The 18,842-nt window shown below is 40.9% G+C and overlaps 1 protein-coding gene across 1 annotated transcript in view; it reads right to left on the bottom strand.

Moving 5' to 3' along the window:
* LOC131962615 (protein unc-80 homolog) overlaps positions 1 to 18,842 on the bottom strand; it is a 94,986-nt gene that overhangs the window by 1,578 nt on the left and 74,566 nt on the right. Inside the window, exons 45-63 of the mRNA XM_059327560.1 lie at positions 18,526 to 18,660; positions 17,255 to 17,393; positions 16,746 to 16,842; positions 15,255 to 15,425; positions 15,088 to 15,180; positions 13,125 to 13,343; positions 11,639 to 11,839; positions 10,077 to 10,200; positions 8,344 to 8,469; positions 8,129 to 8,252; positions 6,529 to 6,735; positions 5,932 to 6,116; positions 5,674 to 5,839; positions 5,401 to 5,580; positions 5,169 to 5,316; positions 4,579 to 4,635; positions 2,273 to 2,354; positions 1,504 to 1,609; positions 685 to 884 (exon numbers count right to left, since the gene is read on the bottom strand). Coding sequence (XP_059183543.1) covers positions 685 to 884; positions 1,504 to 1,609; positions 2,273 to 2,354; positions 4,579 to 4,635; positions 5,169 to 5,316; positions 5,401 to 5,580; positions 5,674 to 5,839; positions 5,932 to 6,116; positions 6,529 to 6,735; positions 8,129 to 8,252; positions 8,344 to 8,469; positions 10,077 to 10,200; positions 11,639 to 11,839; positions 13,125 to 13,343; positions 15,088 to 15,180; positions 15,255 to 15,425; positions 16,746 to 16,842; positions 17,255 to 17,393; positions 18,526 to 18,660 — 2,760 coding nt within the window. The remainder of the gene's footprint in view (positions 1 to 684; positions 885 to 1,503; positions 1,610 to 2,272; positions 2,355 to 4,578; positions 4,636 to 5,168; positions 5,317 to 5,400; positions 5,581 to 5,673; positions 5,840 to 5,931; positions 6,117 to 6,528; positions 6,736 to 8,128; positions 8,253 to 8,343; positions 8,470 to 10,076; positions 10,201 to 11,638; positions 11,840 to 13,124; positions 13,344 to 15,087; positions 15,181 to 15,254; positions 15,426 to 16,745; positions 16,843 to 17,254; positions 17,394 to 18,525; positions 18,661 to 18,842) is intronic.

The following is an 18,842-nucleotide window of genomic DNA, read 5'->3' as shown; positions in this document are numbered from 1 at the left end:
GACTGTTAGAAGGCCAGGGGTGAAAAAATAAAAAGGGCACATTCTGCACAACATGGGGCCCCACAAAAGCAAAAGCTCTAATGCATCATGTATGATAAAATAGTCCTCATCCTTGATTACAATTAGCATGAAGTTAAAGGAGATCCAGATCAAAGTCATTAATGATATGGTACTAAACCAAACCTAGGGGATCCAGGGCCATGCCTCCCCAGAAGAAAATGTGTACCTTTTTAAGTAAAATGCATCAATTTTGAACACTTTAAGAACTAAATGAGAGCAAAAACCTCACATAACATTTTTCACAGTTGGGCGATACCGTATTATAGATTATATTAAATAACTATTTTCAAGGGCAGCCAATAAGGTAATTTCAACCACGGAGGCACCAGGGGAGAAGGGCAAATTTTCTTGCTCTAGAGGGCACATCATCATAATTTATTGTATGAAGGGGCACCCAATGATTATTATCAAGAAAACCATGGAAAATGTTATTGTTATCAAGTTGACAAAGCATTTAACAAGTTAAAATTCAGAAAAATAATGTAAGTTGCTTGTTTTGACTGAAGTGTAAAAATAATATGGACATAGAGTTTTATGGCAGTTTTTCGTGCAGACATTTCTGTGTTTTTTTTTACTTAATGTTCTGTTTCAACAGTGACCAAGCCCCCCCTCTGCTGCTCCTACCTGTGTGTTAGCAGGGCTGTGCAGGTCTGCAGTCACCATGGCTGAGGACAGCGTGGGGACCTCCAGTGTCGGGGACTTGGAGAGACTGGCCGTCCTGCCGTCCCCCGGGGGCTCGGTGGTGCTGGGAGTCGGGGGCTTGCTACCCCCCTGCTGGCCCTGATTCTCTGTAAAGGTCACTGACCTCTTCTGGTCTCCGTGCGCTGTGGGCACACATGCACAAACACGTGGTCAAAAACACAGACGGCGGTGCCAGCTAGCGGCTCGCTAACACATTAGCACCACCAAAAAGAGTGGAGGCAGGGACGGGACAGGACGGGGGGGGGGAGGCAGGGGCCGGGAGGGGATGCAAGACAAACATGCAGAGCGCCCTATTGGGTGAGGTTGCAGCTAAAAGGGGGCGGGCCGTTGCAGGGTGGAGAGGAAGCGTTAAGGGTTGTGTCTCACCTTCACAGTCCAATAAAGTTTCTTTATTTCGAAACATAAGGCATGAGACAGAACAGAGTGAGAAGAGTCAGTTTGGTGACAGGTGCTACAACAAACAGCATTGGAACAAGAGGATGTGAACGGGGAGGATGGCTCACTTCAAGTCAGCACACACACATTAATCATCATCAATGGGAGGATTGTGTTGGAACAGTATTAACAGGCTAGATTTGGCTTGTTGTGTGTTGATCTGAAGTGCAGGGTAAGTCTGACTGTTAGTGTTTCAGTGACGCTCGACTGTCCTGTTTCAGAATCAAAAGACTACAGATGAGCATGTGCTTTCATCATCGTCATCTTCAGTCACACACACACAGATGAAGGCACATGTGCTGTTACCCAGAGGTTTGTTCTTGGGCTGGATGCTCCTGCGGGTCGTAGAAAGTCTCGCTCCAGATCGACCACGTGGTTCAGTCTTTGGAATGGACAGCAGGGGGCGCCGCAACTACAGGAAAATCACATTTGGATCTTTTAGATTCATGCAAAATGAACATAAACTCCACTGTTCATTACAACGATTAGGGCTGGGCGACATATTGATATATATTTTTAAATGTGACATGGAATTGGCCAAAAAAAGAGAAAAAGTGTTATTTTGAGCCTTACAATGAAGATAAAACAACCTACTCAGTCCAAATTAGCCTACCAACATTACTAATAGGCCATTATGAGCATTTGTTTAATATGATTTCGTAAGAAATATCTTAGTAGATTTGGAATTATAAGCTCGCCTAGCTAGAAAAAAGCCTTGAAGTTGACAAAATTTAGTGGTTAAGGCGCCGTGCTGTAGACTTTCCTAAATTCAAAATCTCTGATGCACATTTTAGTTGACTTTTTTAATGCCATATTAATATATACATATATATATATATTTATATATATATATATATATATATATATATTTATATATTTATATATATATATATATATATATATATATATATATATATATATAGAGAGAGAGAGAGAGAGAGAGAGAGAGAGAGAGAGAGAGATAAAGATTCATTTTACAATTGAATACAAATTCCAATGGGCTGACGCCAATGCTAAATAAAAATAAAAATGTAAAGAAAACAGTAATTCATTTCGTATAATTATTTTGTCCGACCTGTCTGAGGCCTCTCTTTCTTCCTAACGGAGGCTGGATCAAAAGGTTCTGCTGGCCCGGTTCACTCTGCACACTGGCGACCCTGGTACAACCAATCACACACACACACACACACACACACACAAACACACACACACACACACACACACACACACAGAGGAAAACGTCACCATGGAGAAAAGGCCACCGCATCTCCAGCTTTGTGCGTTCACTGACCACGACAACATGTTGCTGCTATTCTACCCATCCACTCACTACAACGACACACACAGTATGTTACAAGACAGCCAATCACAGTGCAGAAAATAGTGCTGCCATGATTCATACACTGAAAAACACAACAAGGGATAGTAGGGGCTGGAGTAGCAACGCTCACAAAACAAACTGATTTTTCCCCCCTTTCGTGCATTAAATTATTTTTAAAAGTGTGAATTATTTTGTCGTTCAGCCATAAAATAACGGCTAGATCAGATTTATCAAAAGCAAAATTGGACAAAAGTGGACAATCCGTGTATCATTCGTTCTTTCCATTTTCAATTGGCAATCAAGAATCAAAAAATGAAAAATTGACTGGTTATTTTGTTATTTGTTTTTCATTATAACACAATATTGGGCTCAAAATACAAAATGGAAAAATGGGCACCAGGACTGAAGTTGATTTTAATATTTAATTGGTCGGGCTTACGTGACCCGGAAGTTTGACTGTGGTCAAGTGAGCCGTCATTCACTTCACCATAGTCAAACCAGCCGTCCCTACATAATAATAATAATAATAATAATAATAATAATATATAATGTAGTGACCCGTATTTTGATATTAATGGTAAAGTAATTGAAACTGCTCCAAGTGAGCTGACATGAAGGATAAACACTTTACTGTCATTCTTTCTCACTTTTTTCAGTATAAAACTTTTACCAAATTAACCATGTTAAAAAATAAAATTGTATCACACCGAAAATGTATTTGAAATTCATAATAAAATGCACTTGAATATTTACTGTACAGTACTTGAATATTTATTGTACAGTTAAGCATTTTAAACTGATATTCCACAGTGAAAAGTCCTGTAAGTTTGTGAGAAGATACCTGAGGTCCTCTAGAATGAACCTGAAGTGAAATTAGCGACTGGAAACAGAATATAATATTTTATTATACAGTCTATATCCAAAGGCTTTCCATATTGTCTGGTATTTGGGCCTGGTTGTGTAACACTTTATTCTGAAAACTGAAAACCGCACGTCGTCACAACGAATACATTTTCGGCGTGATGCAATTTGATTATTTCACGTGGTCAAATTAATACTTCATCTCCTCTCTGCAGGTAAGAATTTTATACTGGGAAAAATGTGAGAAAGAATGACAGTAAAGTGTTTATCCTTCATGTCAGCTCGCTTGGAGCAGTTTACATGAATTTACCGTAAATATCACAATATGGGTTAGGGTTAGTGATGGCTGATTTGACTACGGAGAAGACGTGACTTGACCGCAGTCAAACTTCCGAGTCACGTAAACCCGACCAATTAAATATAAAAAAATTGAATTCAGTCCTTGTGCCTGTTTTTCCATTTCGTATTTTTGATCTGAGCCTAAGATTGAAATATGAAAAAAACAAGCATTTTTCAGTTGTTTATGTTACAATAAAAAACAAATAAACCAACCAGTCAGTTTTTCATTATTTGATTTTTGATTGCCAATTGAAAATGGAAATAATGAATAATACACGGATTGTGGACAAAGAAAAGAACAAAAGTCCTTGTGTTGTGGTTGCCACCCCAGTTCCCCCTTGCCCCTACAGATTGGTATCCAGAGTAGGACGCCCAATTTGATCAGCGAGAAGCCTGATAGACACGTAAACAGTATGAAACACCATGGCACCAATGGGAGAGAGGCTGACTATAGTGATGGCACATCAACTGTAAAGACCCACAGAGGAGAAACAGAGGCAGAGCTCCCTGGCCCCGGGGCTGAGGGGGCCCTCTTTAGTTTGTTTAAGGGGTAGGGGGGCCTGGTTAGGATAGCACAGCAGATGAGCTGAGAAGATGAGGGTCAGTGTGGAGCTCAAAGGAAGTGGGGAGGGTGAAGGGACAGAGACAAGGTACACTGGACCCACACAGAAAGAGATAGAGACAGGTAAGTGGGGGGGTGAGGGAGGTGTGGCGGGCCGAGGCGATTTGATTGGATGTGGATGAGTGATCAACGGCGAGGCGGCCAATAGAGGAGGCCGTCCCGAGGCGATGCCCCTCCCACTGGCGGACAGATGCAAGAACGCACCAACGGGACACACACAGAGAGAGGGCCACTGTACCTAGAGAGGTTACCCTCCTGCAGAAGGCCCTGGGACTCATCTAGCACATTGGGTTCACTGTAAAAAGGGGGGCGGGGGGGGGGAGAACGGGAGTTTAGGGAGTGTAGTCCTGATCCAACACCACCCAAGAGCCCGGAGAGCGGGCCGGGATGCCAGGGCTCTGACCACAACACACATTCTTACCGAGAGTCTGAGCTACGTCACAATGCTGCTCTACTGTTGAACAAAAACATTAGAAATCAACAGAGATATACACAGAAAAAATGGCTGTGGTTGTGGGATATGAAAGGTATTATTTCTACATATTGCAGGCAAGATTTGAATCGGACATTAACATTTCTCGAAGGCAACAGAAATACTTCAACTCTGTCCTTTATACCCGACAGCAGGACATCCTGTATACAGGAAATTCTAAATTAAAAAGACAGTTTGCAGAATCAAACCATTAAATTATAGCCATTTGGATGAAATGTTTAGGAATAATTTGATGGCACATTTCGTTGTACTACCCTGTGCAATGACAATAAAGGCTTCTGATTCTGATTCTGAAAAGTTAAAAGTTGTGCTTGTTTGCGTGTTGGCAATGCTACCTGTGGCTGGGCAGCATGGTGGTGCGGGGAGCCTCGGGCTGCGAGGCCGCCGAGCCGGTGGCGTGGCTGGAGAAGCGGCGCTGTGCGATCATCCTGGGTAAAAAGGCTTCATGCTCGCTCACCACACTGGGGATACTCATGGAGTCATCTGCAGGGAGAAGGTTGGAGGGCAATGAGTTCACTCTGAATTTCCACAAATGTCAGATGTGAAAGAAAATAGAACATCTCTGACTCTCTTCGTCGTCCTCGTCCGTGCGGCTGAGCGTGTCTTGGGAGGGTTGCCGTGACGGTTGACTGTCCTGCTCCCAAACGGTGCCGGTGCCCGTGTTGGAGCGCGACATTGTGGCCAAACTGAGGCGGTATGCTGATGTTGAGGTGCCCACTGTGCTGATGGACGTCTTGCCCTGGTAAGCTGGCGGTAGGGGCAAAAAGTTAAGTTAATCATCTCGTATTTCAGAACATGAAACAAAACAGATTTCCAAAGATTTCTGAAAAAATGTCAGACCGGAGCCGCTGTGCACAGCCTCCTTGAGGATCTTGAGTTCGTTGTTGAACTCTGCGAAGAGGGAGCTCTTGCAGAGAGGTCGCGGGATGAACCGTCGCTCCAGCTGGTCGGCGATGTGGTGACGTGCTGTAATCTCCTCCTGGGAGTCTGCAGGCTGCGTCAACAACTGGACCGACACGAGAAGATACATGGACAAGTCAAGAAGATGAACATTGTGAGCGCGTAACTAGACAAACGAATGATGGAAAGACTCTTTACCTTGCACTGTATGAAGGGTCTCAGCAGGACAAAGATAGGGATACGGGTTCGGACAATGAAGTCGATGAAGTCCCAGAAGGCCAAGCCGCCCACCTTCCTTAGAGCCATCTCTTTCACCTGCAGGCTGAGCCGATACCACTGGTTCCCCAACGAGCGCTCGAAGCAAACCAGCACCACCTTCAGAGCTGCAGGGGGAGGGACGGAGGGAAGAGGGTAAGAGGGTTGCAAGAGGAACTAGACTCTTCTCCTCTGTAGTGCCCCAGTGGTGGAATGAACTGCCAAACTCCATCCGTTCCGCTGAGTCCTTCTCAATCTTTAAGAATAGACTGAAGACCAAGAGTGAAGGTGTTCAGTAAAGAGTTGATCTCCACTGACGACTACGACAAGTATCGCACTGACCGCTCTTGCATCTTGCACTTGTGTCCTAATGGACTCAAACTGAACCCACGGCACTTACTCTTGCTATCTTTCTCGCCTTCATCCTTCCTTGTGTTGTATTAACTCTCATTTGTACGTCGCTTTGGATAAAAGCGTCTGCCAAATGACATTGTAGAATTGTAGGAAAGGTGATAAAATGCTCTAACTTCTCCTTCATACCCAGATATGCAGCCTGGCTGGTAGACTCTGCCAGTCCCTCTCGGCGCAGATCCTTCCCCGTGTCGCCCGGGGTGGAGCAGTGAGCCGGGGAAGCGTCCAGCATGAAGTTCTTGGTGCGGGAGGTGGAGATGATCCGAGGAGGCAGGAGGATGTTGATGACCGTCTGGAGGAGCAGGAAGATCTCAGGCTGCTCCAGGTGGGGGCTATCTGCAAGAGGAAAACATATGTACAAATGGATTTACAATTTTTGTTATAAGTTTTTGCAATCAGGGACACAATGTTGGGCAAGGTGGTGTCCATTTATGGCACTAAGTCTTTCTCTGGCTCTCTGAAGGAGGCGGTCACACTTTTTTTCCTCTCTCCCTCTGTGTTTTTTCCTTTTTCGCTCCTCTTGTCTCGTCTTGTCTTCTGTCTTACTTTGGAAGACTCTCTACACTGCTCTCAAAACTAAAAAATCATGGATTTCACACAATCTTCTTGACGTGAAGCCGGGGTTCGGGGGAACCTTCCTGCCCTGACGGGACATTTGCAGCTACATGATGGAGAGGTGACGTGTCATGTGCCTGGCAGCTTTCTCCGTGGAGGACATCGAGGATCTCTATCTATTCGGAACCTTGATAACAGGGCTTTTGCTGATATGATTAGGCATTGCTCTGGTTTATCGAGATACAAAGAAAACGGTGATAGCTGTCCAAAGCCTGTGATGATTGATACGTTGGGCAGACCTGTCGGAACTCAGACTGTGGTCACAAACCGCACCCTGGATCAAATCAAGGAGCGACTGACGGCCCTGGAAAAGCGGCTGGATCAATCTGCAGACCAGCATGGACATGAAGAAACAAACTGCAGAGAATAGTGAACATGGCCTCTAAGATTTTAGGGAAGCCACAGAAACATTTGAGCTGTCTTTATGATGAATTAATTAGAAGTAAAGCTGAGAAGATAATTAATGACTCCTCTCATCCCATGTACAGCGAATTTGAGCTTTTACCTTCGGGGAAGCGGTATAGGCTACCCATGGCAAGGAAGAACCTGTACAAAAAGTCCTTTATCCCAGAAGCTGTCAACGCTATAAATAAGACCAGAATGCGGTAGATATTTACCCTGTTTACTTCTGTCGTTTCCTTTGCTGAGGGTTTCCATGCAAAGCAGGTTCTCTGAATAAGGCAGGTCTTAGACCTACATTTGTAAACTTGATTTGTACTGTGGTGTGCTTTTATGAAATTTTGTACTTGAATGGGTGCTGTGTGAAGTACAGTTATTGCTGTAGGCTATTTTATATTTCTCTATCCTTGAAATGTTTTTCTTTATTGTTTTACTATTTATTCTGTTTGTTTTGAGACATGTCTATGGTGAAACCAAAGAGGAATTTCCACTCAGTGGATAATAAAGTTTTCGTATTCGTATTCGTATCAACAAGATGAGTGGCAGAAAATTGCTGCCACATCTCTATCTTCCTGTCCTGTTCACCTCTGTCATATTGTTTGTGTGTTTTATACGTTTGGACGGGTTGATGGCAAATTTTGTTGTAACTAGTACAACTGTTATTGTGCAATGACAATAAAGGCTTCTTGATTCTTGATGATGAAAAAGCTTTTACCTTTGCTTCCGGAGCCCACAGTGAGCACAAAGGGAATGAGCAGGTTGAGCAGCATCCCCTCTCGCCTCTCCTGATTGGTGAAAGGTGAGATCACATGGCTGAGAGGAAAGTCCTCCTTCAAGGCCTAGGACGGGACAAAAAATGGGAGAAAACGAACATGAGACAATGCATTATTAGTGTTGCTTATTGTGACCAGAGGTTAAACTGAGGCCTACCTGGATCTGCAGGGCGACCAGTCGGACCACTGCAGTACTGAAGGGCAGCGGGGGGGACAGGTAGGGGCTGAGGTGGAGAAGAGGAAGCCCGTCCGCCACACTGGAGGGACCAACGACTCCCATCACCTGACAACACACCAAGGTTATAATAGTTTTGGATTTTTCATTACTTTTAGTTTTGTTGTGAATTTTTGTTTCTAAATACAGTTTTAATTTTTTTTTAGAGTTGTTAGGGTTAGAGTTGTTTTTTGTTTTAGAGTTTTAGTTTAGTTTTTGAAAATGCTTTGTTTTAGTTTTGTTTTTATTAGTTTTAGTTTTTTCGTAATGAGGTATTTGTTGGGTGCCAGATTCAAAGAGGTCATAATAAATTTTGCTTTTATTTCCTTTGGTTTATCCATCTTAGCCCTAATGAGTAGTGATGTGCCAATGAAGCCTCATGAAGCATTTTCTCTATTTTCTGAGCCCACTTGTTACGGCTGCTGCCGTCATCTCATTTGCACTGAAGGTGCATGTGTGTTAATCTTTCATGCAGAGTGAGTGATCCTGTCCTCATCCAAAGATTGTGTGGCTCCCGCGCCTCATTGGCTCCGCATCCCTGGCGTGGCAGCGAGTGATTGGCCATTATCAAAGGCGGGGGCTGCAAAAACCGGTGACGCCAGAGGACGGGTTGATGTGCTATCACTTACGCATCTACCTAGTTTGAGATTGGAAAATTATACTGTGAAAGATTGGTGTTGAAATTGTTAGAGTGTGTTTGTTGGCCCTAGAGTGTTTGTGAGTGTGCGTGTGCTCTGGGTAAACCAGAGCAAGAGTGTCTGTGTTTAAGGAAGCAGTAGGGGTGAGCTGCCTTTTTCTTTAATACTGTTTTCTCCTGTTTTTGATTTAGGTTAGGGAGTTAGGATCAGTACTTGTATTTTTGTTTCTTTTTCTTTTCAGTAGGGATTAGAAAGTTTCGGACCCTTGAGTATAGATCGGTGTTTTGTTTGTTATTTAAGGCTTGGGCTCACCCTGAAGCCACGCTTCATCACTTGTAGATACCGCACCAATTCACTGTATATAATTGCACATTTTTGTTGTTGTAAATAAACCTGTATTTCTCTAAACTTACACCGTGTTTGGGTGTGGGTTATTTATGTTAGGTTCGGCTCCCTAGACTGAGCGTAACACACTAGATGGTGCTCTTGGTCTAAAGAAAAATGCTCAAGCAATAGTAGATAATTGTGCTTTTAGTCCTTTGTTGAACATAGAGTGCCATCTAGTGGGCTCAGAAAATAAAGAAAATGCTTTCTATATTTTGTTGTTTTTACCCGCAAGCGTCCACGTGTAAACTGGGGCCATCGAAACACTGGATTATTAATGAAAAAGTTGACAAAGATGAAAACGAAAGACATTTTCACTATAATTTTTGTTAGTTTTAGTTAGTTATCGTTTTGTTTAAAAAAACTAGTTTTTATTTTTATTTTAGTTAACGAAAATGTTTTTTCAATTCTAGTTTTCGTTATTTCGTTGGTTTTCGTTAACTATAATAACCTTGGTTGCTTGTTTTGACTGAAGTGTAAAATTAATATTGACAGTTTTATAGCAGTTTTTCATGCAGACATTTCTGTGTTTTTTGACAAAATGTATGTAATATTTTGTTAGTTTTCGTGAACCTTGCAACACACAAAATGCCACAAAATGCCAATACTCAAAAAAAGATATAAAATGATTTGTGCGTGTGTGTGTTTCCATACCAAGTTCACACAGACGTTGATCAGCGAGCGAAGGTGTGGGAGGAAGGAGATGATTGGCTGTCGCTGCAGGGTCAGGCAGATCCCCTCGATCAGGTTGCTGGCCGCCTCCCACTCCACCTGTCTCCTGGAGAACACCCACCCATACAACACCACCCCGCACCCAGATAAAAGCACATTTTTTATGAATTTAAAAATAGATGAAAAACGCAAATGCCACATTCGTGTCATGTGGGATAAAAGGGAAATTAAAAGAGAATCTTCTGGGATGACTTGAATGTGGCATGAGATCAATATGAAAACCTACTTAAAGCAGAGAAGAAATCCATCAGAGAGACATTGGTAGCCGTATAACCATCACCTTCATGACTGTATCTAAAGCCGGACTGACAACACATATTGCGAAGCTCACAAACATAGCCAGCTTAACACTGCAGCAACAGATCCTGGAGGGACCAGTGTTCCCTCTGAGCCAGCAGGACTCAGTCTGGTGTCATGGAAGGAGGTGAACAGACTTCTTTATTCATTTATTCTGTAATTCCTTATACATATTTGGGAAAGTACCCAGAGTATGGCTGGGCAATATATCGATATAAATCAATATGTTTTTAAATGTGATATAGAATTAGACCATATTGCGTATATCGATATAGTTCTTTTTTAAAATTTCTTTCTATATACATGCTGCCTTTACTAGGGTTTGTCATATTTAGTTATTTTGTAATGTTCGTTATTCTTTCCTCATATAAATGTATTTATTTCAGAAAAAGATTGGCCTATTTTATTTCATAGGCTATTTTTAGCCACTTTAACAGGTCACAGAATTGAAAGGGTTTCACAATACAAATATCTGGGTGTCTGGTTAGATCAAAAACTCACTTTTAAATTTCATATTGACATACTTACAAGTTTTGCACATTTATGGTTCATTTTATAGCTTTAAATATATTGTCAGTGTTTATACTACATTAGTTTGAATCGCTACATTTTAGTGATGAGAAATATTTCTAATAAATTAAGTCATGGCTTATTAACATTTAAAATAGGGTTTTTTTTTCAAATGTTTCAAATTTTGTATGTGTTAACAGTTCCAAAGTTTAATAAATCAGACACTGATGGCACAGCACTCTGTTTTTAAGTCTTTTTATTTTTCAACCAAAAATGCTTTGGTTAGGGTTGCCCCATCACTGAAAAAAGGTTGAAAACCCCTGAATTAAATAATTAAACAACGCATTATTTTGTCACTTCATGCATCATCTTTCATGACACAAGACTGGCTGCTGGCTGAGAGAGACCACTGCCGCTGATCCATCGTCACATCCTCACACACCCATGTATGCATCGAACTCCTCTTGCACACCTTGCGCACCTGCACAGAAACACGTCACAGCAGCACTTACGGTACAGCACCACGAAGGCAGCGCTACAGAGGACAGTGCCAAGAAGCCGTCTATCTACTGTACACACCACGGCGACGGCACAGCACGATACACTCACAGGGAGACAGAGAAAAAGAGGGATTGTATTCAACAGACCTGGTGCATAATGCCTGTGGGCGAGCGCACCTGAGCGTAGGCATCTTGTGGATCTTGTTGAACATGCGGTCCAGCCTCTTGAGGATGAGGATGAGGGCGGGCCGGACGGCCTCCGACGACCAATCGGTGATGGGCAGCATCTCCATGATGTAGCGCCGCAGCCCTCGGCTCTCCATGGTCAGGGTGTCGTAGGGCGCCAGCTTCAGCAGGGCGTGGGCGATCTCCGCCAGCCTGGAGACAACACACAGCTTCAGTGGACTATCACTACCCATCATGTTGTGCTGTATTTCTCTCTTTTCACCTCTGTCTTCCTGTCCTGTTCACCTCTGTCATATTGTTTGTGTTTTTTATACGTTTTGGACGGGTTGATGGCAAATTTCGTTGTACTACCCTGTGCAATGACAATCAAGTGTTGGGGAAAAAGTATTAGGATCCCTTAAAAGTATCAGCATCAAAAGTAAAAGTGCTTGTATGACCACACTCAGATTGTTTTATACCAGTCATGGAAAATTAATTAGAAATTATTAGACCACCCTTTTTCTTAAATTTCTTGTTCTTTTTTTTTTTTTAATGAACACTTAAAATAATAATGATTTTGGTTATTATCCAGAAAAACATGGAAAATGTCTCTTAAATTAAACTTTTTTGAGGTATTTTTGTTGTTATCATTATATTTGTCCAAACACATATACCTTTAGTTGTACCAGAAAATAGAGCTTGCACATTCAATAAATTAGACAGCAAAAGATGATATGCAGATATAAAATCCAGCAATTGGGTTCACAGAAATCAATAATAAATAAAAATATCAAGAACAAAAACCTTTTTGTGTCATATAACCAAAACCATAAAAGCAAATGTAAAAGAAAAGTCTGTAAATAAAAAGGTGTAAAGAAATGGCCCCCAGTAATCACTGAGATCACTGTGATTGATTTCTTTCATTGATGAAATGTGCCCCTCACAAAGCTGAAAAAGGGTTTCTGTTTTTCTGACACGAAATGTTACTGTTTTACAGTAAAAATAGATATAAGGAAGAATAAAGGAAAGGAACATTTAGAAATTAATTCATGATATACATTTATGTCCTATTTAATTCTAATGTGTTTAATAAACTAATGATATTTATCAGCTCTATCAACTTTCATTTAGTTAATCATACATTAATCATCCATTATCTATTACTTATTTATGTAGGCTATTTAATTATTTATACATTTTAACTGGGTCTCTTTACTGCTCTCTTTACTAAGAAACAGCAGCCCCAAAAATCTAAATATATGACATCACTATATTTTTATTTAGTTCTGAGCTTACTAGCATTATTATGATGTTCCTTTTTCCTGTGGAAGTGGTTTTACTGGCCGGTCTGGAACCGGGGACCTTCCCCCCGCTCATCTATTGGTTGGTGATTGTGTTATCTAGAATTTAGCTATAAGCTAGATTTACTAAAGACTTTCAGTTTTTAGTCTGGGACTGGGGAAATCTTTTGGTGTAAGCCCAGCATAAATCTCATCACCTCATGTGTGACTTGATGTCCAGCAGCTCCAGGGCCGTGACGCGCGGCTCACCGGCCACGTTCTGCAGGATTTTGAGTCGCGGCCCGCAGTGCTTGTAAAACTCTGTACAGATGTTTAAGAGGGACTCCCGGGGCCGTCGGAACTCCTCCCTGGCGATACGCTCGTCCAGCTCCTCCCTTGGCATCCCCTGGCCCTCCTCCAACAGGTGGAGGTTGTCTCTGAACACATGCGAACAAACAATGTTTATTCTGGGACTGACACAAGAACATTTTTTAGGACGATATATTTTCCCAGAAACTATCACGATAAACGATAGTATCGTTGCATCGATTTAGTTTTGGCTAATTTGGCTGTGGAGAGGGAATGGAATGGAATGCCCTGCTTAGCCTGCTGTCCCCGCGACCCGGCCCCTGATAAGCAGAGGAAAATGGATGGATTGAATTGAAATGTGGAAAAGAAATATTTAAATATTCAAGGTAAATAAAACACAAACAAATAAACTACAACCAAAACAAATAAAATACATTTTCAGGCTCTGTTAACAAAACATTGCAATGAGATAAACATGTTTTATATTATTTAAAATAACATATCAACAGCTGGAATGGCGGCTTTGGAAATATTTTTTTTTCTGCAATTCTTACTGCCTGTCAAACATTTGCAAATGCTGGGGAAGTTGTGGGACACACATTGGTAACCATATTCATATATTTTGGACATGCCCTAAACTGAAAAAAATCTGGGAAGAGGTTTTTGATGCACATGGTAAAGTATTCCAGAAAAGTTTTAATAAAGATCCAAGATGGTAATGTTTGGACTAATACCAAATTACATAACTGGAAGGGGGAAAAAAAACATATTTTACAAATATTACTGATTTCATCTCTTAAATGTATCACTGTTAAATGGTTAAAACCCTCCACCATACAATATGTGGATTGAGAAGGTGGGAAATCTTCACATGGAACAAATAACTTACTCCTTGAGGCTTCAAAAAGATAGATTTGTTAACAGATGGAGACCTGCCATGACCATATTAATGCAATAAAAGTCATGTTATCTTTATTTTATTTTATTTCACTTAATTTAATTGTATTTATTTCCATTTAAACAGTTTATTATTTAATTACTTATTGTTTGTTTGTGTTACTTTTGTTTAACCCAGGGGTCGGCAACCTGTGGCTGTGACCAAAAAATGATACCAAATGAAATTTCTTTCATATTTCTTTACATAGAGGGGCGCCTGGAATGCCCTGCTCATCCTGCTGCCCCCGCGACCCGGCCCTAGATAAGCGGATGAGAATGGATGGATGGATGGATGGATGGATGCATTGATTGTTGGTGTAGGCTTAAAGCAAGTTGGAGTCTTCAATTATAAAAATGTGTTGCTTATATACGGCATTACATTTTATGCTATTTTTTACATTTTAGTCAACTAAAATGTCCACCATAGTTTAAGGAAGTCTACGGCTTGGCATCTTAAGCTCTAAATTTTGCCAACATCATGTCTAGTTTTTAGTTTCCCTTCGATTCTAAATCTCCTGAGATATTTCTTCGGTGTTCAGCCTTTTATTTGCTTTTGGGTCCTGGCCGCATTCTGACAAAATCATGCTTATAAATGTTCATAATGACTTATTAGTATTGTTGGTAGGGTAATTTAGACTCAATAGGCTGTTTCATTTTCATTGTAAGGCTCATAATAAAGTTTGCGGCTCCATAACTGTATATTTTTTTTTTTGGGTTGCCGACCCCTGGTTTAACCATATAATTGAAACACATTAAACCTGATGCATATACTTTAATGCTGTATTAAGCAGATCGCAAATAAAAAACAGCAGGCTAAATGTGAATTTATATATATATATATATATATATATATATATATATGTCTGTAAAAGCTGCAAAAATTCAAATAAAATTTAAGTTTAAAAAAAAAAAAAAATGTTTGGTTGTAGTCCTGACCTGGTGTTGACCCCTCCTGACATGGCGTGGTTAGCTGTAGTTCCTCCCTTATGGCCCTGATCACAGCGGGACATCTGGGGGGCGGTCATGGGCCTGTGGAGGAGGTGAGGATTAAGTTATAAGCAGCTAAAAAGACACAAAAAACTAGTTGTCAGACGTTTTCAGACCTGGTGAGGGTCTCGGAGCTGTAGAGGAGGGCCTGCAGGGACGTGGCCAGAGCGGCGATGGCTGCGATCTCGTCCCTGGCAGCCGAGGCCGACTCCATGGTAACCGTGTTGCTCTTCAGCTTCTGGAGGTGGCAGGGGACCAGGGCCTCCAGCACCATCAGCATCTGGAGACTGGAGCGGTGGTGAGAAAAGGATTCAGATCCCTTACTTCAGTAAAAGTACTAATAAATATATACTATTATGGCATAATATATGGGGCGGCTGTGGCTCAGTCGGTAGAGCGGTTTGCCCACCGATCGGAGGGTTGGTGGTTCGATCCCTGACCATGGCAGCCTACATGTCGAAGTATTGACGCCCAAATTGCTCCTGATGCTGCGTTCATCGGTGTGAGAATGAATTCCCAATGGTGGCAGGTGGCACCGTTTAGGGGAGCCTCTGCCACCAGTATGAATGTGTGTGAATGGTGGTAAATGAGGGCAGTCTGTAGTGTAAAGCGCTTTGAGTGGTCGCAAAGCGACTAGAAAAGGGATATATAAGTGCAGGTCCATTTACCATTTAATACAACAGTGTGAAATTACTGCAATACAAGTAAAAGTCCTGCATTCAAAACTTACTGAAATAAAAATACAAAAGGATCAAAATGTACATAACCCTCCTGTGGTCATTTTCAAAATACGATTAATATTAGGGTTAACTTTCATAGAATTGCTTGAAATTTTCAGCAATTTTCTGGCACGTGCCGTAAAAGGTGAAAAAAAAAGTTGCCAATCATTTTTTTCTACATGTCCTAAAACCAGTGTACTGTCACGGGGTCCTTTTTGGGTGTGATTTGTTTTTTCTGTCATCTGAAAATGTACATTGTGTTCAAAACATAAGTCTCTTGAAATGAGGCTTAATTTTGTAAATTTGACTAAAATTGACCAATACTAATGAAAAAATTATATATCAATTTTTTGGTCATGAGTTAAAAGGTGAAAAAAAAGTTGGTAATAATTTTTTTTCTACGTGTCCTAAAACCTGATGTTTGTCTGATGTCCTAGTTTCTGTTTGTTTGTTCACTGTGGAGGCAGTCGTGAAAACCCCTGAGGACCATGGCTGTATAGTCAACTGGAGGACTACACAAGGGTTAAATTATCAAAAGTAAAAGTACTCATTATGCAGAATGGCCGCACTCTGATTGTTTTATATATTCTCAATATATTATTGCATTATTTGTATTGATGCAGTGTTTTCATTTTGTAAAGATAGGGCTCATTTTCACTCCCTTATAATATGAAGTATCATTCAAAAAACAAATGTCTAATCACTTTTAATTGATAATATTTGTATGTCAGCTAAATGTAGTGGAGTAAAAAGTACAGTATTTGCCTCAAAATGTAGTGGATTACAAATATAAAGTTACATTAAATAGAAATACTCAAGTAAAGTACAAGTATCTCGAAATTGTACTTAAGTACAGTACTTGAGTAAATGAACTCAGTGTTTCATTACCTCCTGAAGGATTCGGGGGCGTAGGCCACCACGGTGACACACAGCTTGATGGCCTCGCTGATGGAGAAGGCCAAGTCCTCGTTACCGTAACAAAAATCTGTACGGTAAAAAAACAGTACCGTGAAACAGTATTAGCAGAAGATTTCCATAAATAAAATCAATCTGAAAATGTTTATTCACTGAAAAATAAAAATAAAAGCTGAAAGAAGACTATTATAGTTATTGCACTCTGTTTATCATCATTACTTTTAGAACCTTTTACAGCAATGCAGTAACTACATTTTTGGGGTCAAAGGTCAAAGAAATTGTCTTGATTTTTGAGCATAAAAATTACATCATCAATACATGTAGAAATAATTGTCGTGTCACTTACCTACCTATAACCTATTTGGCTGGCCAGTTATAACACGTTAAAAAACTTTAAAGCAGTTTTTCCCAGTTTTACCCTTTGCTAGCTACTGCAGTTAGACTTTGTAGGGCACGATACACAGGTAAAAGTGTCAGTTTACCTAGAGAGCGGAGAGGTTTCTCAGCCTTCACCAGCTCCAGAGCATCCAGGGCGTCCTGGGTCTCCCCCTCTAGAGACACCAGCAGGTCAAACAGACACTGAGCCGACACTCCTTTAGACAGACCGGTACTGGTGCTGGTCTGGAAGGAAGATAGAGACGGAGAACTTCAGGCATCCAGAAATATGAAGACGAAAAGGCGATTAATGAATGTGTGAATTAAGGTGGCAGAAATGCACCTAAACCTCTTTAAAATCCAACTTTTTGGCTCATTTTTTTCTTTGGGAGGTTGCAGCAAAAGGCTGCAGACATCTAGAAACTAGAAGACATAATCCCTTATTTTTTTTGTCCGGAAGAGGGTGAAATAATGCTCCGAAATTTATCTTATGTTTTTATTTTTAAGGGGAAAAACTGACCTCTGACCTAAAATATCTGAATAAAAATGGGCTTGATGGGTAAGTTATCCTCTTTAAATACGTACGTGCCTACTTTATGCTGACAACATAGATAAAAAAATAAAAAAACACAGTTTTTCCCATGCATTAAAATGGGTTATTTGAACACTTCTGCATACTGAGGTCCATAAACAGTCTCAGAGTTGCATAAATTGGGTATAACTGGAAAACTGGGACTCTTGTGGTTTGAGAGCATTTTTTTCAAACTTGTCCTCACTATAAAAATGACCTCTTGTGGCCTCTAGGATAATCAAAGCCTCATGAAACCACAAACCTAGAGCATTCACCGGATGTGTAGTTTTATTGCTACAGTTTTATATTGACAATAAGGGGGTTTCTGGACAGTTTACAGAACAGAAGTGCTCGCAGAAAATGCAGAAATCTCAAAATAATCTAATAATAATACTTTTTTGAAAACAACTTGGACTTTTCAATGGTGTTCCAAAGGTTTGTACATTAATGTAATATCCTGGACAGGTTTTCACCATTTATATCTTTTCTAGATCTAGATTTTAAAAATGGGAAAACTCAGCACCAAATGTGTTGAACAAATGGTATCAACCCAGAAATTGCTGTAAATTTAGCATGGAAATGGACTTCGTTAATGTATTTTTATCATAGATTCATGCTTAGAAAAACTTGAAACACAGTGCTGAGCTGCATCACACATTAATCTTCAGGTTCCCAGCTTTCAGATGATCCCCAACCCTTCTTGACCTGCTACCTCCCCCTTAAAAAACACTGCCCACAGCTCCAAATCTGAAGCACAATTGGGCAGAAAGACTAAAAACAGCCATAAGTTGGAGTTTGTGGACCTACTGTGAATTCCAGCAGCGGAGCCACGCTGGCAAACAGCTGCAGGATGAAGGGTTTACGGTGGAGGATGTAGAACTGGCGGCAGCAGAACTCGATGCCCTGTCTCAGTAGAGGGTCGCTCTCGTAGTCAGCGTAGACCTGTTAGAACAACACAAAAAAACCTCAACGACTTTAAAAGGCTGCCAAACACTCGGACCAAACACTCGGACCTTTAGAACAACAATTTTCCCATTCAAACCACAAATTAATAAAATCATGCTGTAAATCTGAGCCCTGACTTCAAAATACTCACATATTTTAAGCCATTTTCCTCATTTCTT

This window comes from Centropristis striata, chromosome 24, assembly GCF_030273125.1.
Source record: "Centropristis striata isolate RG_2023a ecotype Rhode Island chromosome 24, C.striata_1.0, whole genome shotgun sequence".
NCBI classification, from domain to species: domain Eukaryota; kingdom Metazoa; phylum Chordata; class Actinopteri; order Perciformes; family Serranidae; genus Centropristis; species Centropristis striata.
Note: the sequence above shows the minus strand (reverse complement) of the source record. Positions and strands in the feature narration are given on the sequence as shown.